Raw genomic sequence first — 25,947 nt, forward strand, 5'->3', positions numbered from 1 at the left:
GGCACAACATGTCCTACAGCTCTTGTTTTAGCTTGCTTTTTGTTATTGATTGGAAGAATGAATGTTCCTTCCCTACCAACTAGAACTGGAGCTCTCTGCCAATCTTGGCCTGCGATGAACAAGTTGAGAATCTGCAAGCATGTAAAGGCCAAAACATCTGCTTGTCTTGTTTGAAAACTAGAGGAGCGGCTGCAGCAAATCCACTGCTTCCATAGAAGATTTGGGCTGAGATGTCTACTTCCTTCTTCTTTTTAATTTCCCCAAGTTAAAAGTAGACAGGGAAGTCGTCCCACCTCTGCTGTGAACAAGGTAAGACAAATTGCAGATACATGTCACTGCATAACAGCCAATGGGCCTAAAAGAAGCACGTGCCAAGACTCTTACTGACCTGGAAAGTTCATGGTTTTCCAAGTCCAAGGAGTGGAGATCTCATCCAAATACTGCAGTGATATTTGGAAATAGGAGGGAGGATTCGGTTCCCTCAAATGTTTTCCCCAACAATAGAGTCATGCAAGCCCTGCAGGCCTACCTCATTCTAACACATGCTTTTCTTGGCCAGGTACGACAGTGGTAGGGAAATGAAAAGGGTGCTGGGACTTGGGTTTTTCTCCTCTTGCCAAAATTTAAATCATTGCCATTGAGAGTATAGGACTTGTCCTTGTGTGCATGTAAAACTCGTATTTGCTGTAATGTCCACAAAAAGCCCTAGAGCTGTAACAAGCCAGCTGGTGTTCTCCAACTACTGTCCCCATGCTGACTGATACTCTCATTGTTTTCTTCCTTCACCTTTTCTTCTTTTCCCCAGTAAAGTCTCTGGCATTTAATTCCTGATTCAAAGTAGTTATAGTCTGTGACTAGAGTGATCCCAGACTAACATAACAGGAGAAAACTGATACAGAGAGGAGATTTTGTTGGAACTCTGAATGTAGGAAAGGGTGAGAAATACAGAAGAAGCTGAGAGAGGAGGATTTAGCACAAAGATGTTTGAAATTAGTCCTGTTGAAAAAGGCTAAGCAATAATTACCTACTGATGCTTTAGACATCTGTTTCAGAACAGGCAGCAGGTGTTACATATAATGAAACCAAGAACTTGTACTACTTTATTTTCTGCAATTAGAGAGCAGGGGAGGAAATGAGGGCAGGAAAAAATGGAGTAAGAGAACATTTATCATAAACAGCTGGGCACATTTATATAGAGCACAGTAATATTTATATGCTTTTCCTCTGCCTTCCTGCTGCTATCCTTTAATAGTTCCTCTGTTCTGCAAGGTATTTTGTCCTTTCTGAAAGACCAGTCCCTCAGATGCTCAAAGTTAGATGCTAAAGTTAAGAGGCGGCCAAAAGATGCCTTTGAGGAACAAAAAGTGCAGGCTGATGTAACTGTCACCCAGATGCTGTTACCGAGTGACAGCAGCGGTCCTGAAGAAGCAGCTGCCTGTGGCTCATGGGTGGTCTCTGTGTGCCCCAGTCAGTAGTGCAGTGCCTGAGAAAGGCTCCCATTAGTGAAATGGTCTCTAGGGTTGCATCCTGGTGCTCTGTGGCCATGGCTTAAAACATGCCTGGATCCAAATAAATGCATGGAATTATGTGGATGGTGTGTCCACTGCTCCAAGCTGAAAAGCACACCTGCACCAGACCCTGCTAGAGAAACTATAGCTCCACTTTTCACAAGAAATTATCTGGTTTGGGTTGATCTCACTCCTTTTTCTAAGCAACAGACATCCTACAGAGCATTTGGTTTTCCAAGCACCTCCACTACTGCCTTACAAAGTCTGATCTGGTAATGACTAGGGAAAAATAAATACTGTTTGTGTCTACCTGTGGGGTGATGTTGCTGCTGAGGAAGTCCAAAAGTGTTCCTCCTAAAGAAGTCTCTCTGCTGGGAAAAGCACTTTGCTTTTGTATGAAGGTAAACTAAGAAAAAAATAAAAATCAATGCACTCTCCTAGTGAGTGGTAGGGATTACATGTTGCAGATTTCTCCTTACAGCGTTGAGCTTGTGCTTTTTTCATTTATAGTCTAACTGCAGTTCCATGACTAGCTTTTCATAAGGTTTCATTGATACATTTTTATAATTCACAGTCCATCAGTCAAATGTTTTTTTTTAGTTTGGGTATTGGCAGATAAACTCTCTTACTTTCTCTAGGGGATGTGCAGACAAATAAAATTACTGTTTGGTTCCAGGAGAGGTTGAATGAGTGAAAATAATGAACACAGAAATTCAAGTTTTAAAGGACTTGGTGGAAATTTTAAATCTGTTAATACAGAGGACTTCGTGTCCATTCATATAGTTAGTGGTAACATGGGAAAAAAATGCAAAGAAAGATGACTTCTTCCTAGATTGACTTTATTTGTAACAATTTTGCATTTTCAGTAATGGGTTGCCAAGTTTTTTGCAGAGGATGAGGGAGAAGCCAGTCTCAAAATATGCTATTTTGAGAATAGTGAGACCAACTGAAGTCAGGAATACAATCCAAGAAGCAACCTGGGGAATCCCCATCCCAAACCTGTGATCAGTTCGAGAAACTTCAGCTGTCTCCAAGGTAAGTCTGACATTTATATGATACATTAAGTGTGGTTTGGACTTGCTTTGTTGTGTCTTTTTTTCTAACAATGTCGACAGATATCTACAAAGCCTTCATAACAATGGAGAAGTACAAGGTGTATGTGGATGAAAAACAGTCTGCAATTTGCTGCTAGTACCCTAAACAGAGCACACAATGCACATACTGCGGTTGGAAATCCTTCATCCACAACTCTGGTTAAAAAGGGCTGAAAAATAGCATTAGTCACAAAAGGGTTAAACTGTAAGGTAACTGCTTCAAGAAAAAGATAATTTATAATTTAAGCCGAGAGGGTAAAGCAGCTCTTTCATAATGTAAGTAAAAGCTGTTATGCTGTTGGGAAAGCGTGTACACTGCTAGCAGGGGGACTGATTATTTTGCTTTTTCCATTATACCAGATTGCAGATGGGCTGATAAAGCGGCGCTCTCTGGTGAGGGGCTGGGAGGGGAAGGGGCACGCTGCAGTGCTGGGGTGGGGGCTGCTCTGCCAGGACTGCAGATGGTTCCTTCAGCTCGCTTCTACCAAATTAGCTGGGCCTATTTATCTCCAGAGTGAATTTTATTTGAAAAGCAGTAATTTCCCAAGAAGACAAAAAGCAATTGGCTTCTAAAAAATAGGAAAAAAAGATTGCGTCTTGCTTTGTGTTCCAGAGTTTGAGATTTGAATGCCAGACAGGCTCTACTATTCTTGTCACTCCTATCAAAAGACGTGTACGTTGAAACCCTGGAGTGGAAGGACTGCACGGAAAGCAGCCCTTTTAAGAAGCTGAGGTTTTGTATGTACAGAAGCTGAGATGGGAGTGTAACAAAGGCTCTGTGTTGTGCTGTTACACATCAGAGCCAAAAAAACCCTAAGGGGCACATCTCCAGTACCATGTCTAGCAGATTATGCATGCAGCTCTAGTTGCCAGTAATGAGTTGTGCGTCTGATCTGTCATGCACAGCACTGAAACGCTCCCCTTCCCACAAGGGGCTGAGCTCATGGGGAACTTTGCTTCCCCCCAGGGTGCTGAGCACCGTGTGAGCCTCTCCTGGCTAACACGAGAGGAAAACGCTGTGTTCAACCTGGCTGCCCAGCCCTCGCAAACGGGGAAAAAAAACAAAGAAACAAAAAACCAAACTAACACCACACCAACAAAAAAAACCCAACACAAAACCAAGAAAGAGAGGTCATCTTTAAAAGCAACTCAGCCCACTACAGACAGGGCTGGTTTAATATTCAAGGAGCTTTACTTATCTCCAGTGATATGCCATGAATTAATAAGAGGCATCAGAAATGGCCCTAACGGAGCACAGAAAAGTCAGTCCCTTGTTTTATTTTCTCACTGGTTTCATGATCCAAGTGTTTTCAATTTACAACTCAAATGCTTATTTACAAAAAATTTGCCAGCATGACAAAGTCCTCTGGAAATAAGAAAAGTCAAGTAATGCTGCAGCTCTGAGACCGTCGCGCACGCATTCTGTCATGCATCAGCTTTTGCTGTAATTGGAGCACAGTCTGGGTTGCCGGGCTGTAGCTGTATTAGATCTGTGAGGCTAATGTGATTACCTGTTTGGGCAAAAAAAAAAAGAAAAGTAAATTCTTTGCTCAAATACCTACCTAGCAATTGAGTAGAAAAGAAAGCTTTTTAAATAGCTGGTTTATCTCAGTCTCCAGAAGTCTGAATTTCTCAGGGTATTCCTCAGGTGAATTTTATTGGAAGCATGAGTCTGTAAAGGTGAATTATTAAATCAGCTGTTGACATTAATATATGTGTTAAAACTTTTAATAATAGCAGTGATATTGCCCTGTGATAATAAGACTTCAGTAATGGAGTCTTTAAGAAAAGAAATATAAATACCAGGAGATTTAGGATTAAAATCCCTAAAGTTAGTAATTTCCCTACAAATTTGTAGTGTCTCAGCCTGTGTGTTCATGGTCCTCATCAGGTACAGGCTCTTCTGCGCATGGGGTCCATCACCCAGCAAACCCACTGTGCTCTTTGCTGCGTACTCAGTCTTTTTCTTGTTCCATCCCAGCAGCCAGAGCCTGGCTCTTCAGTACAAGGCTGGGAAGCGCCGGTCGGTTTAATTTTCCCAGCTGCTGCCTAAGAGAGGAGCAGATTTTCACAAGCCTGCAGCATAATAACGGGTTTCAGTTATTTTTCTGCCAGTCTTGCAATAGTCTGGGATCGGACTCCCACTAGACTGGGTGTTGTACATATTTTAAAAGAACAATCCATGCCCCTAGCAACATACATTTTTCCTACGTAGCTGGAGGGATGCAGCAAACAAACAGGGAGAGCAGAAGGTGGCGGTGAGCACAAAACCAGCAGATGACAGAGGAGGAAGGGAGCCAGAGCTGAACAAGGGCTGGGCAGGTTTCACAAATGGAAAGGGTTGGCCAGAGAGGTGGAGAATCAAGTTGTCTTGAACAGAGGAAAGGTTGAACAGTGGACCAGATGCCATCAAAGTACAGGGTAGACACCAAGGGAGCACAAACCCTAAGGCACCAGTCTCAGGTTTGACTGAAAATAGCAGCTACTTCCTTAGAAGAGCAGATAAGAATGCCATAAAAAGATGCCAGTTAGTAAGAATGTCAGGAAGGATGGGGCAGAGTGTGTGGAGAATGATGTATTTTGTCTCTTTCCCTCACAATGAAATGTTTTGAAAGCTGATTTAAAACAAACCCTGAGTGTTTTTAATGATGGAGAGGAACTTTTATTTCCTTTTTGGACAGAGTGATAGAAGAAGGGGATGGAATGTGTGATATGTATTGATAATGGCTCACAAGAAAGAGGCATCCAATAACCAAAAGAGTGGCGGCACCAGGCATATTTTTATCAATGGGTTATTTGAATATTTACATTTTCAAGGAAGAATTTTCTTTGTTTGCTCTGCACACCAGGGACTTCTTGGCCAGTCTAAACAGAAAAGGTTTCTAATGTAAATAATTGTTCTGGTGCCTTGTGTCATGTGTGAGGATTAGAGGTGGGAAGTCTCTCAAAGACGAGGGAAGAGAGTGCACTGAAGGAGAAAAGACAACCCCGAAAAGCGACAACAGAGGCTGTTCCCCTCTGTACCCATTACCAAAAGCTGGTCTCATGTATGCCTATGCACATCCTAGGTGAAATGCCAAGATTTTAGCATTTCATGCCAGTTCGCTAGTTTCAGTAAACTGTGTGTTGTAGCTGAGGAGGAAGGAGAAGGTTGGTTCAGCGCAGCTTTCCCTGGCACTGTGCAGCAGGGACCTGGTTCCCACCTGGCAGCACCCATTAGCCGTGTACTGCTGGTGCTGCTCCTGGTTCTTCTTCTTTATTAAGCTGCTCCTGGAAACCAGCTCTGGACTTCTTCACTTTCAAATGTCAGCCTTCAGGCTCAACTATCTGCGGCTTTGTGATCCTGGTGTCTATCTCATGATCATTGTTGCAGGGCTAATAACTCAGTACCAAAGCTGTGGTTCAGAAGCTGTGCCTATAGCATGGATAAGGAAATCACATTGATAATGACCGTTCTCATTTTCCCTCCAGGAGCTGCGACCTGTCTACGCTCCTGGGCTTGCAGGCCGGCAGCACTCTGGAAGATGATTGGAAAATCTGCATGGACTGCTCTTGAAGAGGCTTCAGAGGAATGAGAGATCTTAGCAACTGCAGTTTATTTGGTGAATAGCTAATGAAGGTCATGAAATCAGCTGCTGGCTGGAAGATCACGCGTAATTTCCCATTTCTGAGGTAACTGCCACATAATCATATGCAAAGTAGTGACGCATTATTGAAAACAACATGAAATTTTTAGGGCGAGCTCTTCTTGAAGTGTGACTGGGGAAGATGACACTCATTTATCTATTTGTGTGTATACAAACAGCTGAAATGGGTATATCGCTCTAAAAGCCCACACGATGGAGAGTCTGTGTGACCTTCCTCCAACTTTGATCCTTCTATGGTCCGTGTGGGGTCCTGGGCCAGGACAGTACAGATCCCCCAGGGCTGGCCGGCCTTGATCTCCCAGCCGGCCCCTGGGGGACTGCGGGCTCAGCCCTGGCTGCTGCTGGATTTCCGCTGTGACCTTGGCCGGGCGGATATTTCGGACACTCTACAGGGATGGAGGGGCCCGCTGCCCCGGCCGTGCCTTCCCCCGGGGTCTCCCGGAGAACGGGCCGGAGTGTCTCAGCATCCCCGGGACGAGGCAGAGGGTGGGGGACTGCCCGGGAGCGGGGGGTTCCCCCTGCCGTCCCGGCCTGTGTGAGGGGGCACCCGGAGGGCAGCCGCGGGCGGCGGCCATCTCGGGGCAGGCCGCGCCCCCCGCCACACGGGGGCGGTGGCTCCCGGTCCCCTCCGTTCCCGTCTGGCCGGCGCCCCCCGGGGCCGCTCGGGGGCGGGGCCGCCAGCCGGGCCCTGCCCCTCCCTCCGCCGCACTGGCCGCGCAGCCGGAGGCAGCGGGTCGGGCGCGGAGCCGCCGCGGCACGGGGCGGAGCCGGCACCGGGGCATCCTCCCTCCCTCCCTCCCGCCGCGCCGGCCGGCATCGCCACGGCGGGCAGCGCGGCAGAGGGAGCTGCCAGCGCCGGGAGGGAGCGGCGGAGCTCCGCCGCGGGCTGCTGGAAGATGCTCTCCTACAGCGTGCTGGACGCCAACGTGGTGGACGTGGAGAAGCGGAGGAACCCCTCGAAGCACTACGTGAGTAGCGGCGGGGCCCGGTCGAGCCCCCGTCCGCCGCCGGGCGTTCTGCCTACGGTGCCCGGAGCGCTGAGCGTGTCCCGCCGGCCGGGGGGCGCTGCCCGGGGGAGCCGGGTGTCCCCCGCCTGACCCGGGCGAAGCGCCCGCCTCCGGGCTGCCGGCGCGCCCGCCCCGCTTGCCCCTGCGGGGAAGCAGGTGAGGCGCCCGCGGGGCTCCGGGCGGCGTGCGGAAAGGTGGCTTGCTGTGGAAATGCAGCCCTTTTCCCTCACCCGTTTTTATCGTCTGCTTGACTGTTGCCTTTCCGCCTTTTTTTTTTTCCTAAGTGTTATCATTTTGAAGTTTCCTTTCCTCCCGAAGGTGGATCTTTCCCTTCTTGCTCGGCAAGATCTAGCACAGGTCTCTCTCAGTTTCCCGGTTTGTCTATATCCTGGCCAGGACACCACAGAGTGCCCGGTGGAGAGCAGAGCAAACCTCTCCTGCTGTAGGGTCAGTGATCTGGAGGTGCTGACAGCACCTTTGCTCGTTGTCTCCCGTAAGTTATATTAAGACTCTTGTTTGAGGGGAGAGCTGGTTTGCATAGTTATCAAGGCAGACTCAGCATTTGGGATCTCTTTCGCTTCTCTTTCACCTTCCTCCTTTCACACCTTCCTGCCAATAGCGCAGCATCAGAGGAGGATTTTTAACAACCTTCCCAGACTCTGGTATTGCAGGGTGTCATGTGGAAGTGTCTTTGCCTGCAGGAGTTTGCAGCATACAAAGGAACAGCTTTTGTCTATCCACAAAAGTAGAGAAAGTATATTTTCTTCCCTCTCTGACTATTTCTGGATTTTAGTTGCACCAAATCCTTTAACTCTTTCATCAAAATACAACCTGTATTTTAACACAGAGGAGGTTGGATTTTGTGTATACAGAAGATAAATCATTTAGCTTTGGTAAGGAAAAGCCTGAAGGGGTGTTGCATCTGGTGTGAAATCACTCTGAGTATGCTGTGTTTCCTGGTATTGCATGGCTGCCAGATTTCTTCAGGACTGGATGGATTTTGAATGGGTTGCCTGAAAGATAAGGCCAAATACTGGACATAAAGCTTTGTGTTAGTATTTCACATCCCTGAGCTTTTCCCTCTAAGGCTTAAACCATAACCCGGTTTAAGGCTAGAGGGCACTATGTTGCTGAGAGATGCTGATCTGTAGATGTGAAGCTGAAGCTCTCATCTACTGTGGAATTAAGCATCTTGTGCCCAGTTCATAGGAGTGGAAGTTTTAGGTCTGGTGCCCTCTCAGGTTGCCAGTTGGACCTGTGCGTTCAGTCTCTTACTCATTCACCGCTTCCAGGTGGGAAAGGCTTCTTTAGCTTTTGTGAGCTGCTGCTGTGAATTGTGGCTGACACCACTGCAGGCTCTTACCTGACCTGAAAGGTGGCAGCAATTCAGCATCAGAGAAGTAGGTCTGCCAAGCACAAAGAGATACAGAACTGGTAGCAATACCTTCCCGATGGCCAAGAGAAACTGACATTGTTAATTTCTTATTTGTTGGAAAATAACCAGAAAGCAAGGATTTAAATCTTATATTTACAGTTTTGAAATAAAACATTTCCCTTGTTTTCCTGCAGAAACACACCTTTATTTCCTTGGTGGCCATTGTATTTTAATAAGAGAAACCTAAACTGCTCCAAGAAGCTCTCTTTAATGCTTCTAGTGGCAAATCTGTTTCTTCCCCTTCACCATTCTCTCATACACCTTTCTAATATTGTCTTCTGTATAACAGTTCCACATCCCTGCATGTCCAGTTCTTGGCTAAAAAATCACAAACTAAATGATTTGTTGGGTGACTAGTGTTGTGTCTGCCTCATGTGCTGCTTAATCTCTGGCTGTACAGTATTCAGCGTAATAGGGTCTTGGTTGACAAACAAGCATTGGAGTAATTCAGTTAAAAAGAATAGTCATGTATGTCCTTGTGAATCTTTTAGATGAGGGAATTAGCCCACAGGTCTAAAAGTCTTGGACTCTTCTTTGTTTCCTAGATTGCAGTTTGCTGCAGATGCGTGTGCTGCAGCCTTTCATCTGGCTTTGGCTGGAGTAACTCACTGAGGGTGAACCCACACTGTCATAGAATTTAACTCCCTAGGTCTGATCCAGTGATCATTGTTAGTTTGATTCTGTGCTCTTTTTTAACATGAAACAACTGTTTTTTTCTGAAATGAATATAAATGTGACTCGGGACTTAGCTCTCCCCATTGCCTGTGGATAGTTTGGAAGGCGTAAAGCTTGGTGCCCTCTGCCTTATGCATCTCTAATATCAAAAGGCCTTTCTGTCTCCAACATCTGTAAACACCTTTATGCCATGCCTTAAGGCCACGCGACACATACTTTGGCATCGGATTAATGTGGTGTTTCTCTGGTGGATGATGACAGAGGTATTGCAGGCATTTTAACATGACTCCCTTTCCTTTTAATTGTGATCTTCCAGGGCCATGGTAGAGCCTGACGAGATGAAGGCCAGTCTGAGGCATTGTGGGCATGTGGAGGGGGCTAAATGTGAGTAACGTATAAGCCCCTACACTGCTTGGCTTAGATGCCAGGACTCATTCCCTGGAGCAGATATCTTTCAAGATACAAGTATAGCTTTTGTGGCCTTGAGTCAAGAAAGTAAAAGAAGGAAGGCAACTTTGTATATCTTCTGCTATCATCCCTGTGTGTGAAACTTCTGAAGAGATAAATACCTCATTGGAAGATTCGTAGGGCACTGCACGTGAGAAGAGATTAAAATCTTGGATCCAGTGCTATTTGGTAGGAACCTAGCCAGCTCTCTCTCCACTTGGAAAACACTACTAGGGAAGGAACCTGCAATGCTTCCTTCTGCATCCCTGTCAGCGAGTGGGTAGCGCAAACATCACCCGGTTGGCTGGAGTCACTGGATGGCAGCATGTGAAAAGATAAACAGAAGGTTGGATCAATAATCACATGTTTTTTGTATGGTATATCTCTAATATAAGCTACTGCTGCTCTTCTAGCTTTTAACTTTCAAAATTAATTTCCTAGTCTTTCTCCATACTGATGGCCTTTTAAAAATTGATTTGTGCTTGATAATACTTCAGAAATGGTAAATCTCCTCGCTTTCCCCCTTCCCTTTTCTTTTAACAAGAACAATGTCAGGAAGGTCAAGTCTGGGTTTGTTGGGAAGACCCTTGGTGCAACCAGGGTGATACATTGGCTGAGCAATGCTGTGGTGAAGCTGGGTGGATTAGGATGCTGCAGTTAATGGTCGAAGGTGGCATTTAATCATTCTGAAGAGAAAAAGCTGGTAACAAGATCCAAATCCCTTTTCTGGCCCCTGCTAAGTTTTAAACAGCCTGAAAGTTTCTTCTCTCAGTTGTTGAATTTTGATTTAAGGGGTAGCTTCTCTAGCTTATAGTCTGAATTAAACATTAAATGATTCTGAACCAGAAATGCAGACCCACTGTTCATGCTTGTCTCCTTTAAGCATCCATTGAGGAGCTTAAACAAGATGTGCTCCCGTCCTTTCTCTCTGCTTCTGTGTTATCTTCAGGCAGATAGCTTATTCTTTACCCAAATGTCTGACTTCTTTAGAAGCCCTGCAGGGAGCCTTAGCCTTCCAGGTGTGCTTGATCCTGCTCTCCAGGAGGTGAGAGGAGGGTTAGCACCTTCACCTGTTCACAGCTTTGCAGGACCTGGGTGATGGCAAGCATTCATTAGAAGCTAAATGGATGGAATCTCCCAGCCCCCTCTCTGAGCACTTGCTCTTCCACAGAGGACCGAGTAGTTACTGATGTGCATTGTCTCACTAGACATTTATATGCTTGAGGTCATGTCTGAGGTCTGCAAGTGTGCCTGTGTTATCCCAAGGGCAGGGATGGATGCACCAGTAGGGATTTCCTCTTCCAGCACTACTCTACTCGTGCTGCCTTCGGGCTTTGTGTGTTTTTCAGCGTTCTGCAGCATGGAGGGAAGGTCAAATGCTCTTGCTTTATGAGTGGCTGCCCTGTCTCTTTCCAGTTAGAGTGGGGTGTGTTGCTGGTTTTAGTCATCTGAGATGCCTGCAAACTGTCCCAATGCCTCCCCTGGGTAATTGTTTCTTAAGGCTATCTCTAAATGTCTCAAGATTGCTCTTGTGAGAACCTCTCTGCTGCGTAGATATGGTTGCTAACCCCCTCAGGGCACTGGCATTGCTGAATTGTGAGGGGCTGAGTCCTACTGTGTTGGGTTTCGGCACTGCTCCCAAGGGAATGTAAGTGTGCTTGTGACAAGTGACCTGTTGTAGAATGTCAGCATGCTTTGAAGAAAACAGTTCTACTGCTAGCATCAAGCTCTGTTCTGTGTGTCTTAGGCTCAAGAATGACTTGGATGCGATCAGGTGTGTTCGTGGCTTTATTTCTCTTTGTTTCAAGCTGCTGGTTATACAAAGGCCAGCACTGACAAGGAGGGTCTGGACATGTTGTGAATTTAGTAGCAGGAATCTTTGTTACTGTATTGGTCCCTCATTGCTACCAGGAGAGAAGGAGCTGGATTCCCCCAACTTGAGTCATCAGGTCTGAGTTGAGGAGGTCCATGTGCCACTTGTGCTACGAGTACCAGCAGCTCACGGGTAAGAAAGGCTTAGTCTGGATTTTTTGGACCCTTTTAATTAGCAGAGCTGGAGACTATGAGCCATATCTCTTCCAGAGTGAACAGGGTGTGACATACCTGGAGCTCACATGGCTGGTGGTCTGTGGTGAGAGACCTGATGTGAATCAGAAGGCAGTTTTAGATGAGTAGATGGAATACCTATTTAGGACTTATGATCCATTTTCTGCTCTCTCCTTCCGCCCATCAAGACACCCTGTGCGGCTTTCCTTCCAGGGACCATTATTCAGCTTGACTCACTGGTCTGAAGAGTTATTATTACTATTATCTTTGCCTGGGGTGCTGGGAAGGAGCCAGAAAATTAGCCGGCTGCTCCATGAGTTCATCGTTCCTCAGAACTGAACTTCTGTGCGTTAGCGAGGGTTATGTCAAAGGTGGCTGCGATCCCCTGTGTGCAGAGTGGAGGAAAGCTCAGGAGAAAGCAGACTGAGGTAAAACATTCTCTCTCCCTTGCAGTGGCTTTCTCTGTATGAAGACCACTACCCTGCTGGGGTAAACATACGTCTTTAAGGATAACTTCCACCACTCTACCTGTTTAAAATGCAAATCTTATGATTTTGCAGACTACAAAATCGTCATTGTTTTTAAGTGTCTGATGAAACATGTCAGGAAGAAGTCGATCTTTCTGAACTATCTGGAAGCTGTGGATAGACAGTTCTCTGCAAATTGGTTCAGACCTTTGTCCCTGCTATGAAGTGGCCAGAGGAGCGGGGATGGCAGGAAGGAGACATCAGACCTTGCTAGTCCAAAGCTGCCATCACCCACTAGTGCTCAGAGGACTTCTCTCTTCCTTATCAGTTTTGGATGGAAAGGTTGCTTGTCGAAGTGAAATTCTTCTTGAACAGCAGAGGTTTTAGTTTCCATGTCCTGTTGGGTTTTTGACTTTTCAGGCACCATTGTTTTATGAATCCAACATAACATACAGGTTTATCTTATTCACTGCCTCAAAAGATTAATTTTCTTCCCTTTCTCAGTATCCTCTTAGCCTTTCAGTGCCATACATGCATTTGATTCTCTCTCTTGGAGGTCTTTTCTATGTTGCCTTTTCTTAGGAAGTGCCCGAGAGAGGCACAGTCCTTTGAACTTGTTCAAGGCAGGTTTGCAAAGTAGCTCAGACACTTCAGAGGTTGCCCTGCTTTTCATCATGTACTGTCTGGCAGTTATTGCCCCTGTAACTCAAAGCTTCTTCATAGGGCAGGAGAGTAGCCCAAGGGATTAAGGAACACTCACAGTCCTTTCTTTCAGCAGAGCTGTGGGTTGGTAACATTCAGTCAAGAGACGCTAGTATCTAAATTCAACAGTTTGCAAAGTAAACGGCTGTCTGCAGCCTTAGGAATAGATTAAAAAACAACAGAAAGACAAGGTAGTGTCTTGATTTGTTGTGGTCAGGGCAGAATGAAATAACGCAGGAGGCTTCACATCCTGGCAGGCTGCCTGTGCTGGCTCTCCTGTGGCTGAGCCTGCAGCGTGTTGGGAGGGCAGCCAAAAGGGAGCTCAGTGAAAAGCTTTTAGCAAGCCCATGAGCTGGCAGCAACAGCTCCAAAAGCCTCCAAGTTCCATTTTGAAAGTGACTAAGGTGCCACTATTGACTTTAACTGGGACTTGGTTACCAGGGAGGTGTTGTCCTAAGAGCACAAATGATTTCAGCTGCTGCAGGTGATCTCTGGCTGCATAAGAGCCCTGAGTGGGTGGCTGGATGCTGGGACACACCTGTGCAACACAGCCTGCAGGGAAGTTGCCAAAATCTCACTGCTATGAGCTAAAAGGGAGAGGAATGGAGGGACCAAATCATGCCCTTTTCTCAGAACGAGTGGCTGGAGGGAGCGATGAACGGACATCCTAAGGAAGCAAGTGGTGGAATAGGAAATAGAGCCCAGACTTCCTGGACCGCAAAGCAGCCCCTGTGTTCATCCCACACGCTCACCCAGCCCTTGGAGAGATGGGTGTCTCAGAGGTGTTGCCCTCCTCCCATCCCTGGGAGGCAAAGTATGTGCTGGTACCCTTGTTGGGAAGATGAGGCAAAGAGAGGTTAAGTGGTTGGCCTAAGGCCACCTGTGAAGCATGTGGCAGCACTTTCTATTATATTCTTTGGCTTCCAAAGCAGTCTTGCAATTTATCTGATGAAAGTACACAGCCTGAAAAAATACTACCCTTGTATTCTGTCATTGTCTTCCTCAAAACCCATTTCCCATTTTATATGGATTAAACAGGAAGAGGGATTCAATGTGACCCTACCTGAGGCAGGAGGTGACGTACAAGCTCTCTAATTTAGTCATTTGGGAGGAAACAGCTGGACCTTCTAATGTGAGATGATTCTCTTTTTGTTTTGTTTTTTTGATCTTCCTTTTTCATGCCGTATCCTCTTAATCTGTGCCTGCTCACGCAAAGGGAACTGGTCCCCAGTAACCATGGAGAAGAGCAGGATCATTAGAGAGGGCTGACAGCACTGTGCATCATTTTGGCATTGTGAAGTGGAATGTTTTCTTGTAGCTGAAGCTGACACCTTCTTGCCTGGAGTGTGCTGTGTAAATATTGCATAAAGAAGGCAGAGAGCTGCACAGTAGCATACTGTTTGAAATTCGTGGTGTCTGCTGCTTGATCAGGTAATGTCAAAGCCAAATACAGTCAAGTCAATGGGAAAAAAACCTCCCAGTAATTTCCCTGGGCTGTGGCTCACACCTCTAAAGGGCTTTATTGAAAGTTTTACTGAGAAGCTTGTAATTACTAATATAGTGCATCTCATTTTGTCTTTACTATAAAAGCAAAAATATATTCTCCAGAATCTCTTTGTTATCCTCTTCTAGACAGGGACATCACATTTGGAGTGAGGGGAAAGGCAAAAGGAAACCAGGTGCATTTCTTCACCTGAAAGGATTTTAAAGTGGAACATCTTGCAACCTAGTTAGAACCTTCCCACTTTAGCTTTCTCACTCTTTGCACCACCTTCTAGGTGAATATGTAATAATCATCTAGTCAGTCTTTCAAACTCAGATTCACTAAATGCCAGTAACATGGTACACTTGTATGTATTTATAAATAGGGTTTTTTTTTAATGCATAAGAGCCTTTATTTCAAATCAAGGATGCTTCTGCATGTGCAGACAGACCTGAAAGGTGGTCTGTGTGCTGGGCTGTTAAGACAAGTGATGACACACAGGTACAGGCAGGTGGGGGCAGTGAGACAATACCAGCTAGCTGAGCAGGTCATCATCTCAACATAATGCTAACCCAGGCTACTGTTTGGTGACCATTTAGGCATCATTGCACACAGCAGGCATGAAGAAGGATAATGTAGTAACACTTTAAATTGCCCTGGGGTGAAGCTAGAACAGGGACATAATCTATTCATTGTAATATCTCTAAGTACTTCAATGTGATGGTGGTGTTAACTGATGCTCTCATGCTAAGGGTGACCTTTGTGGCAATCATAAACATTCTGTTCTTGATTCTATTGAGCTCTTGATTTAAACAAAGCTACTCCTTATTAGAGTTTTTGGAAGAGGAGCCCAATGGGTAGGTAACTAACCAGATCCTTAAATAGGGAGCATTCTACTTTTGTGGGCAAAATGCACATCCCCAAATCTGTGTCTTCATCAGAATTTCATATATTGCACTAGTATGTGGCAGCATATTCTTAATTGGTCTTAAAAAATAACTGACTACTCTAGCACAGGATCTAGGTGTACCATAGCTTCACAATAAGGCTGTTATGCTGTATAGTAACATTCGCTATTATAATGCAATTTCTTCAGTTTTTAATGGTTGACTTGTTGGATGGAATAAAATATACATAGACTTTAGGTGCCCATAAATGCTGTGCTTGAAACCTAACTAGCAGTAATTACCTTTGGATATGTTGATCTGTTTCTCTGACCAATGGGGTGTGCTTTATTTTTCCTATAAACCATGCTAGCTAAATGTGGTGTTGCACTAGGCTCCTGTGGTGTCAGCAGCATGATTTTATAGGCTTGATGCAAACTTGTTTGCAAGCAAAACATCCCTATCAATGTTCATAGGGAGAAACATGCCCAACTTCTACTAACTGTAGCTGTGTTTGAACAGGAGCTCCACGATGCTGTTCTGTCTCCTTTACAGAAGTCTTCCATAGCTGCCTCTCAAATACTGGGAAGCGTGGTTCTCCACTGTCCAGGACATGCCTATAAATGCAAACTGTCATGTATAAAGTTCATAAATCATCCGGAAATGCTGGAACTAATGTCCAGTGTGATAGACACAAAACATTGTGTAGTCTGGTGGAAGAGCTTGTGTGTCCTCTTTACTGATGGTGTGGCCTTGGATTGTTTGTTTAACCTCTGTGGATCTCGGTGTGCTCTGCTGCAAAGCCAGCAGTATTTACTTAACTTTTATAAAGCGTAAAGATGAGTGTGTTACCTAAGGGCCGACTGCTATCGTAGGCTTTGAAACCTCTGAGTTTGGGTCATATTTCTCTACCAGCAGGTCCACCCTGGGAGCAGTGGTTGCAGAATGGCGAGGTCATGTTGTTATCCGGAAATGGGAGTCAGACCATCGCTTCCCTAATAGCCTTCTGCAGACATGGTAATGAATGAGATGATATAAAAGCTGCGTTCCCCTCTGAGGAAGTGTACGATTGGGATACTAGCCACGCTTGCCAGCTGTAACCCTGTTCCTCGAGCGTATTTCTTCCCATCTTGGAGTGCCAGGGTCTGGGGAGGTGTTCGAGGTGAAGGATGGAGCATGGTCTTTCTGGGAGCAAGGCCCTTGGCAGTGGGCTATTAGCTGCTGGTGTCTGATCTCTCTCTGGCGTCTCTCTGTTACCTGTCAGGAAAACTCACTGGCAGAGCTGAAATCTTGCTAGACATTCTTGTACCCTCAGGGGTTTGATGCAACAGAGAGAATCTGAATTAGTGTTTTCCTAACTCTCTGAAGATGAGATTTCTAGTTGCTCCCTCAGCATGCCTAGAGATTTACCCACTCTGGCTCAGGCTGCTCTGTTATTATTTATAAATGAACCCATGCATGTGTTTTTTGTATGTAGAAGGTTATTCCTAGTTTTTCCTTTTCCAGCAGTTGTGAGCACATAGCAGAACCTTCTGACCCCACGCAAAATACTCTGAAAATCGGTTTTAAATGTCTTTCCGTTCCCCAGCCTTGCGAGCGCTTTGCTGCCTTGTCTCTGACCTCAGTGTGTTTTCTGTGCTTGAAAATTTGGCACTCTCCAACACCTGCCTTATCTCAAGCAGCCGGAGCTGAGGGATGGTTATTCATGGGATGGATGCTACAAGAGGCAGCTGAGCTCCTGGTCTTCAGCAGAACAGGGCAGCTGGCACAGCCCCTGCTGGTGCGTAAGTGGGAGACCCGCAGTTTCCCAGGGCTGTCACTCCAGCAGCTTTCATCAGCATTAAAATCACTTAGGATTTAAAAACAAACAAACAAGGACATGTGAAGTATTTTCTTGGAAGAAAGCCATGGAGAGCAGGCTAAGGGCATCTCCCTCCTCCCATCTCCAAAACATGTCACAGGAAGAAAGGCTGGAGTTCAGCATTTTCTTAGTGGGATTAAAACAGGCTCTGGAGCTGGCTTCTAGGACGGAACAGAGGAAAGCCAGGAGTAGAAGAGAAACTCTGTGGGTTTTTTTTAAACAAATATATCTGTATCAAGTGAAATTGTCAGTATCCCTGAACCAGCATAGGTAGTAGTATATCATTTTATTAATGAAAGGGCTGCTTATTTCGTACTAATAACAAATTATTAGAGCTGTTGGCTTAAGCAGAGAAGAATAAAAAATGACTGATTGGAGAGGAACATGCATGCTGGTTTTCCACATACCAAGGATAGCAATTCTGTATCTTCTGCATTTTACAAGCCCTGGACATCCTTAACAAGTTATTTTCTTTCCCTGAATCCAGATGTGTTTTCCTTTAGTGCTTCAGCAAATTATGTTTTATAAAGACAACACAGGATGTTTTACATTGAAGGGAATCTAGCGCAGTAGCCAGCCTCTGAAATACTCTTACTTTAGGCGTATGAAAGAGTCTTCCTGCTGTTATTGCTCAGGAAAAGATTTTCTGTTTAATCTTTTGCTGCTGTCTTCGTGATTGTAACAGTCTATGTCAAAACTCTGGACTGTTTTGAGGGAGCAACTTTCCACCTGTTTCTGAGCTGGACAGCTGTAGCTTGCAGTTCATCCTTTAACACAGACATCCTCCTTTTGTGAAGATAAGTATGAACAGTTCAGTTTAAACTAGAAATATTTGAAGTGAATTTGTCATAGGTGACAGCCCTTGGAGATTGCAGTACTCATGATCCAGGCAAGAGGGTCTATCACTCTGTCTTTAAACCTCCCTCTGTCCTCCTGGCATAGGGACCTGTGGCTTTTTGTGTAGCCATGGCAGTTTGCTAGTGACATTGGAGAACTGACAGTGTGTACTGGTGTGTGAGAGGCACCGCCACCTTGGCAGGAGTCTCCTTTTTAGTAAGAACTGAGGCTCTGGCCGAAGGGAGGGGGATCAGAGGACATACAGCCTAGGGGTGGGAACAAGCTGCTGCTGCTCAGACCCTTGGCCTCACTGCTGAAGGTGTTGCCCAAATTGTATGGTTGTGGCAGTGCCAGTGCTGGGTTTTCTACTGGTCCATTCAGCTGTGAGTAATGCTGCATATCTGTGTGTCCTGGTATTGGCCAGGATGAACAGTGGGATTACTGCTTTAGGTAATTCTTCTTGTGTTGGGGGAGTGTGCAGGTGTTTGGTAGGAATCGAGGTTTTGATGTGAGGCTTTGTCTATGTGTGCATGTGTTTCACTTCTTGTTTAACATCTATGTTGCTCTGTGTTTGTGGAAAAAGCATGTGGATTGGTCAAAGAAGTGGACTGGAAAGCAGAGGTTTGCAAAGGATCTTTAGGTCCCACTGAAGCTGATGCCACTTTATTCTTCCCCCTCCCCATTCTTCTGAAAAGCTCTAATCTTGCCCACAGCATGTAGTTATTTCCCACTGTTTTATTTCTGGAGTTCTAGGTGATCTTCAAAATGTAGCAGGGCTGAAGACTGTCTTCTGGGCAAGCACTAGGGCCTTCCACTGGGTTTTGAGGGTCTGTTGAAGGACTGAGAGTACAGCACTGAGATGCTTACTGCAGCTTTTATGCCTGAGGAGCAGTGACACAAAGCTTTCCTGGTGTGCTGAGGGCTTTATGGGCTTCTGCCAACCAGGTTATCATATGGTGACACTAAGCCATCAGGACTCTAACTCATCTGGTGAGTAGAGTCAGATAGTTCTCTGCCAGACATTGGCATTTATGGGAGTCCAGGTGTCCTTGTGTTGGAATCTTGTCTGTAAGGAGCTGAAACTTCTTGGCTGTTCTCTTGGTGTGTGAGAGAGGTGTTGGCTGGGTTATGATAAAGACCTTGACACAGACCAAGAGTGCAGCTAGCCACATTATTTGGATTGCAGGGGACTGGAAAACAACCTACAGAGTCAAACAAGGAAATGATGCTCACTCTTTCTATCTGTAGAAAGGTAGAGACTGTAGATAGTACTAAGACAGGATTGGCACTCCAAACCTGATAGATGTGTGTTTTATCTGCCAGCACCCTGTCCTGCCCGTTCCTTTATCGATCTACTGCTTCTGGTTAATGTGAGCTGTAACAGATTGGAGTCCAACCCCTACTGCCAAAAGACCAACACATTGGCTCTCCTGCACATTGGGACAGAAAGAGTTAAACAGAAGGTGATGGTGGCTAATAGCTTGCTTTAGGCAGTAACACAGCAGTAAATGCTGGAATGACATGGGAACACTCTTTAGCTGATGTCCTTGCAGGCCTCTCGGTGACATCAAACTCCTGGACCTTTTCCAGTCAAGTTTGGCCTTGCCCCAGTGACAATAGATGTTAATCTGTTGGCTTGTCAAAAAACTGTGTTAGTGGTTTTTTTACATACCCGTTTCCAACCCTCAGATTTCCCTGCTAGTAAACACAGCATTATGTCATTGTTTTACCAGGAGCCAAGCACCAAAGCCAACTTCACAGTGCTGTCGTCAGCAAACGTCCATTCCCTTTGGGCTTTATCTGAGTTCCCAGGCTCTTTCTTCCCACTGTTGCCCATGTTCTGGTCTCAGTGTCCATCAAAAGCCTACGGATGCTTTGTGCAAAACATGTGTAAGGTCTAGCAGTTGCAGCTAATGCTTTCCAACCTAATTGTCTTAGATGGAGCTCCTGTACTAGTTTAGTGAAGATGCCTTGGTTTGTAGATCTTCATCTTCTGGTGACTTTAGCCAAGAGAAACTTTTGGATTCATGAGTTTCCACATGCAAAACAAGGTGAAGGGATTTGCAGTCCATCCGTGCTCCTAACTGGTACAATAATAGGCAAGTCATAGCCAGGGGCAATACCCCACCTGTGCTAGCTCCTGTTTGTTTCAAAACCACAATAGCTGAGTTCCTATTAGAAAGATGCATTTCAAATTGCTAACATTGTAAATCATATTCCTCAGCTTTCAGAAACAACACTCACCACAGATGAAGCAAAGCCATTTATAACATTCTTGTAAGTATTGTTTCTTGTTTTGCTTCTAGACTTATCTCCAGCTGTCTCTGTGAAGGATATAAAAGTAAAGATTTGTAAAGTTTCCTTCAATCATTGGGAGGTAATCTGCTTAAAACAAACGAGCCTCCCATCCCTAGCTCTAGTTGGTCTTTCTGAAGCTGGCAATGGTCCAATCCTTCTCATACTAAGACCTGTCTAAAGTTATATTCCAAATCAGCTGGTCTAGAAGCAGAGAAAAGAGGAGAGAGAGATGCTTGTTTGAATACAGATCCTGAATTCTTGTGTTGCAGGCATGGATGGATAATGGAGAGGAACAGGTTCAGCCTCTTGACAATGGTGCAGGAATTGCAACATTCTTGGGTATGACATAGAATAAAGTTAATTTTTTTTTTCTTCCAGTATACAATTAAGCTGTGCAACACCTTGCTGAAATGTGATATGAAGGCTGAAAGTACAAATGGCTCAGGAAAACGACTGACAAATTTTGGGACAAGGCTGACTGCTCTTAAGCACATCAATCAAGATATGTGGTTAGGTCAGACAATCTGCAATCTTCCAACTGCTAAAGACTAAGCACACTGTGTTCTCTCTGTTGCTATTAAGCAGTTACCATCTAGCTTCATTAGAAACAGGGTGCTGAGCTTAGGTACAACTTCATTTTGCCCCAGCCTGGGTCTTCTGATACTTTCCCAGATGCCCCGTAACTGTATGGCACTAGCGCAGGCTTCTGAGGCTCGATGCATATTGCAAGTACTGGTGAGAGCTGTTGAGTCTTGAGCAGGAGAAGTTAGGAAGCACAGTGCGTGCCGTGAGGAGGTGAGTCTTCCAGCATCACTTCCAGCTCCTTGCTCAGCTCTGTACATCCCATCACGCATTTATGGGCTGGTGTCACACATCTGAGCCTTGGCAGATCACTTTCAGCTTCCCAGCACTGGGTCAAGTGGCAATTTATTTTTGTAGAGATGTCATGTCTGGTATTACTATTAATAAGTATTCAGGCTTTGTACTTATCTAATGCTTTTCATCCCCCAACACTCTGTGTGTTCAACACCTCTTTGCAAGGTAGGCAAATCAGACAGGGAGAGCACTGTGTGTGCAGTAAGATATCTCCTCACAGAAGCTGTCACAAGACTAGTGGATGGTGGAAAAAAGTTTTTCATCTATGGCTGAAGTTACTGTGAGTGGGTCATGGGCCTGTAGAACATGGACCTGGGACAGACCTACGTCATTGATAGTGTGCAAGCATATTGCATTCCCACATATGAACCTTCAAGGTGGTTAGGTTGGCTTGATTGGAGCTTCAGACTTCTAATGGTTAATGACTTCCAGTGTCACTTTTAAATTTTTTTTTCAGTTTTTATTTTTTATTCACAAGCATCCCGTTTGCTCTCACATCAGTACTGGCCTTTTGCATACAGAGGTCTCTTCACTTTCACTTTCAGTTTGGTTTGACCTCCTGCCCCCTTCTCTCTATTGTTTTGTGGAGAGTGACCATGTCCCTTCTTAGCCTTCATTCTGATGAGCTGCTCTAGCCTACTCTTGTAGAAAAGGCCAGCTGCAAAGGTGCATAGCAAACAGGTTCCCCTGCCCCACACTTCAGCCATTGCAGATGGAACACAAGGGAGCTGTTTAGCCCAGGCACTCATGACAATTCAGTCTGGGTAGCTTCAAGCATGTAGGGTGTTAATTTGCACTGCTGGGTACAGCCTTGCCCATGTTGGCAGGGGCCAGATGCAGCCACCTGGGAGTAAGTTTGAGCTCAGTGGGATGATTTCCTGGATCTAGTCAGGTGTGATTTGGAGGAGATGGGCTTCTGGGTCTGTCCTGTCTCTGAGCTGAGTAATGTGTCAGCATGAAGGAGGATGCTTGTTGAAGAGTAATGTGTGGTTCTTTCATGGGTTCATTTTTTTCCCTTCAGGGAGTTTTAGAGCTTGTCCCAAAGCCTTGCAAGTGACAGTCCACTTGCAAAAGCAGAGAAGAGAAAACGTGGCTGATTATCTTCTCATGTTAGCTTTAATGAGGGTAATTTTAAGCAGATGGTGTTTATTTAATGTTCTGAAAGCAAAGATAAACTAGTTTTCAGCAGGTCTTGGGAAAAGAGCGGGAGAGATGAGAGGCATCATTTTAGCAGGCAGCGACTTGCCTGATGAGATGCTTGTCAGGGTTGTTGGAGTGCTTGGGTGAAGCCCTCTTGTTTGGGCAACCTCTGTGCATCCCGCTTGGGTGAGAGGAGAGGTGGCCTGTGGTTTCTGTCTGAGCTTCAACAACAGTAAATAATTCCAGATTGATGTTGTGGAAGCATGCTGTTTTTTGTGAAGCAGGGAGCCAAGCACAACAAGAGTTCTCAGTGGTTGGGGAAGAGAGCCAGGGTCGCGTTTGGAGCTTGTAGTGTTGGCAGACACAGAAATGACGTGCCATGTCACACGTGTATCGGTGGAGATAGCTGGGGCGATTATCAGCAAGCTTCTTTGTGGGTTTGTTTGCGATGCTGATGATCCAAAACTGATGCTGAGATGTTTCAGACAAACACTCTTTCTTTTCAGCTTCCATATCTGCTCTTTTTTTAATGTTTTTGGCATTTGTCTTTGGGGTAGGAAAGAGGCCATAGCAACCCCTGGGATTTCAGTCCCCATGAGTCCAAGTTGTGTGGTTATAGATCTGCCATTAAAATCGGCATTGCTTGAAGTTGTCCCCTTTACAAAGCTGGATACTGACTCTGCTCCAAAGTACTGAGTTCCTTGTCCAAAGCTGTCCTTGACCCTGGCTGTTTGGCTAGCTATCCTCCTGGCTGGTGTCCCTCCATCCTTCTTTGCTGGGGAACATTCCCAGGACTTGACATGAAGATTGTTCAGTATCTTCTCTGTCATGCTCAGTGCCAGTTTTTACAAATCTTGTAGGACTAATTTGTTATCAGTGACCTAAGAAGGCTTTGGGATGACTGCAGCTTACGTCATCAAAGCAGTCATTTGCCCTTCAGATGTTTAACTGTGTCTTGGAGGCTGATTTCTTTAGGAGACCCAAGAAGGCAACACAGTGACTTATGTCTTAAGGCACAAGTTTCCACAGAGACTTGTGACCTTTCTCAGAAGCACTGGCAGAAGGTTTGCCTTTCTTAGGCTTCAATTCACTGTTCAGTGGATGAAAAATGTGCAGTGACCACTTGTTAAAATTATATTTGTTGTCTTTGCTGGGCCTTTCATTTGCACTTCTCTGCTTCAGTGAAACTACAGAAGCACCTTGGAGCATGTGCTCACCAGTAAAGTGTTGGGAATAGGCAGCAGTGTGTGGGATCATGAGGGAAACCCTTTGAAGTCTTTAATGTGATTTGCTAAAGGTAAAACCAGAAGGTTGCGAGCATCTTTCTGAATGGAGAGAGATGTTTGTGCTGGGATAGCACTGGTTGCTAGGTGGCAGCTCCTTTGTAAGGCTTCTTTGTAAAGGGTTCAAGTGTAGAGAGGCTAAAAAACTGCATGGTGGGGAGGAACCAGGGCTGACTACTAGCGAGAGTGCAGTGATGCTTTGTGCTTCCAGCGAGCTGCTGCTCTGTGGAAACCTCGTGCACAGCTGGTGAAACCTCTGTGCAGCCCTACAAGGAAACTGCTACAGATTGGTCTTAGTTTATTTTTATTATTTTTTTATTTTTTTAACCTGTGAGACGGGCGACCAGGCACAATCTCCCTGTTGTCACTGAGCAGATCAGTGATTAAATTAGGAAAGAGTGGCCCTGAGAGAGTGGATTTGGGGTTTGTTTTGGGAGGCCTGTCTGAGACTCACAGGAGGTGGTGAGTACCTGTGTGCTGGAAACTGGACTGTTTCTGAGAGTTTTTGAGCTGCCCACCCCAACATCCCTTCTGCTAGTCTTGGCCTGAATCAGGTGTGACTCTGGTTTTCCACCCCCTTTAACCACCCAAATATCTTCTGGGGCAAGGACAAGGATTATCCTTAGTAGTCCCATAGGTTTTTGCTGAATACGTTAAGGAGCACATCATTTTAGCTGTTAACCTGAGGGACTGGGGTCAGTACTCCTAACTGACCAGTCAAGAGACAAGACACCTCCTGGGCAATTGCGCAGTTGGGAACTTTTGGTATAAAATGAGCGATGTTGTATCAGGTGCAATTATCAGCACATGGGTCAAACACCTGATGCCCAGCTCTCTCTCCAGCCACTCCAGAGATGTTGTGCCCATGAAGGGATGAAAACAAACAGGTAAGGCAGGACAGCATTAATGATAATGTGCCTGAGATATTTGGGCCTGTTTCCTGAGGCCATGTCACCTTGTTGGCAGATGTGGGTGAGCAGGAAGAGTTGATTAGGGGGGTTGCCAACAGCTGCCCCTTATTTTAGAGAAAGAGAGGCTAACATTCAGCAGTGTAACTCTGGCCATAAAATACTAGGCTTGTTGTTACTGTAATGCTTAAAGATGATACAAAGGGGGTTCAACTTCAGAACATTTATTGCAAAACTGTTCCCTCTGCAGCCGTTTCTCCCTGGTGATTTTGCAGTAATTGGTGAGTTGAAGTTGAATGATTGGAGTGTGCAGCTGAGGAAAAACCCCAGTTGACTATTGCCAATTAACTCTGCTGTAGCTGGATTCCTACTTGTGTCCATGGGGGTTTGCTGGGCAGAGGATTTGAGGTATCTCATGCTTGAGCAGTGAGCTGTAAATAGCGATTTTGACTCTGCATGCTCAGCACTGATCTTGCAAAGAGATGCTATTGCCAAAATTACAGAGGCAGGATTTGGTGTCCCTTTGATCTCAGTTTAAATCGCATGGGCAATTTACTGCCACTTAATAAGTAACAGTGCGTGAGCGGTGGGGTGATAACTGCCTGCAAACTCAAGTCTGCTCAAATACATGGTAGAGTGAACTTGCTTTTTTTTCAGTTAAACTGAGTCAAATTGTCTTGCAATGCAAGTCAAGGTTTATGCAACATTGCCATAAATTAACTAATGCATGTGATATAGTAAATCACAGCACTTTGGTAATGTAGCTGAGCAGTGTGCTGCATGACTCAGTGAGGTGTTTGAAATGGCTTCAGGGATTGGGAGCTTTTGGTGGCATCTCTTCAGTGCAGTTTGGTGTTTGTTCAACATCAAATGATTCATCTGGTGAAGTGGGGGTGAATTAAAGGTCTCTTTTGCAATTGCCACTGGTTCACTGGCTTTCCTTGGGAAGATATTTTAATTTCTGCCCTTGTTTAATTGATTTTTGTAAAGAAACATGCTAATAATGATTCTGGCCATGGAGTGCTATAGATTTGCCAACAGAAGAGTGTGTTATCGCAGCTTGATGCCTCCCTCTCTCAAATTACAGCTTCTAATTCAATGTGTTTTGAGTGTGTTTATATTTCAACAATCTGTGGTTTTATTATCCTGTGTTTATGGCTGTCCTCTTAGACTGTAAGAGCTTTCCTTCATGCTGGAAAAAAGAAGGCACAGGATATAAATACTATTGTAATTACTGTTGCTGAAAATTGGCCAAATTTCCAACACCCCAAGTGTCTTGGTTTAATTTAGAGATACAGTAATATTCCTAAGGATGCCCTAAACCTCCTCTTCATTAGTGTAATATATTG

The 25,947-nt window shown here is 45.3% G+C and overlaps 1 protein-coding gene across 6 annotated transcripts in view; it reads left to right on the forward strand.

Annotated features, from left to right (window-relative positions):
- The first annotated feature begins 6,258 nt into the window (after nt 1-6,258).
- The window catches only part of SH3PXD2A (SH3 and PX domains 2A), a 259,091-nt gene continuing 239,402 nt past the window's right edge, over nt 6,259-25,947 (forward strand). For 2 of the 6 annotated variants that reach the window (XM_065067104.1, XM_065067107.1), the window contains exon 1: nt 7,044-7,217. In XM_065067104.1, the coding sequence (XP_064923176.1) occupies nt 7,146-7,217 (72 nt within the window). In that variant the 5' untranslated portion in view covers nt 7,044-7,145. Of the gene's footprint in view, nt 6,275-7,042; nt 7,218-25,947 lie in introns of those variants that run through there. The other 4 variants (XM_065067108.1, XM_065067106.1, XM_065067105.1 and 1 more) reach the window with 4 other exon arrangements.

This window comes from Columba livia, chromosome 6 (genome assembly GCF_036013475.1).
Source record: "Columba livia isolate bColLiv1 breed racing homer chromosome 6, bColLiv1.pat.W.v2, whole genome shotgun sequence".
Classification (NCBI taxonomy): domain Eukaryota; kingdom Metazoa; phylum Chordata; class Aves; order Columbiformes; family Columbidae; genus Columba; species Columba livia.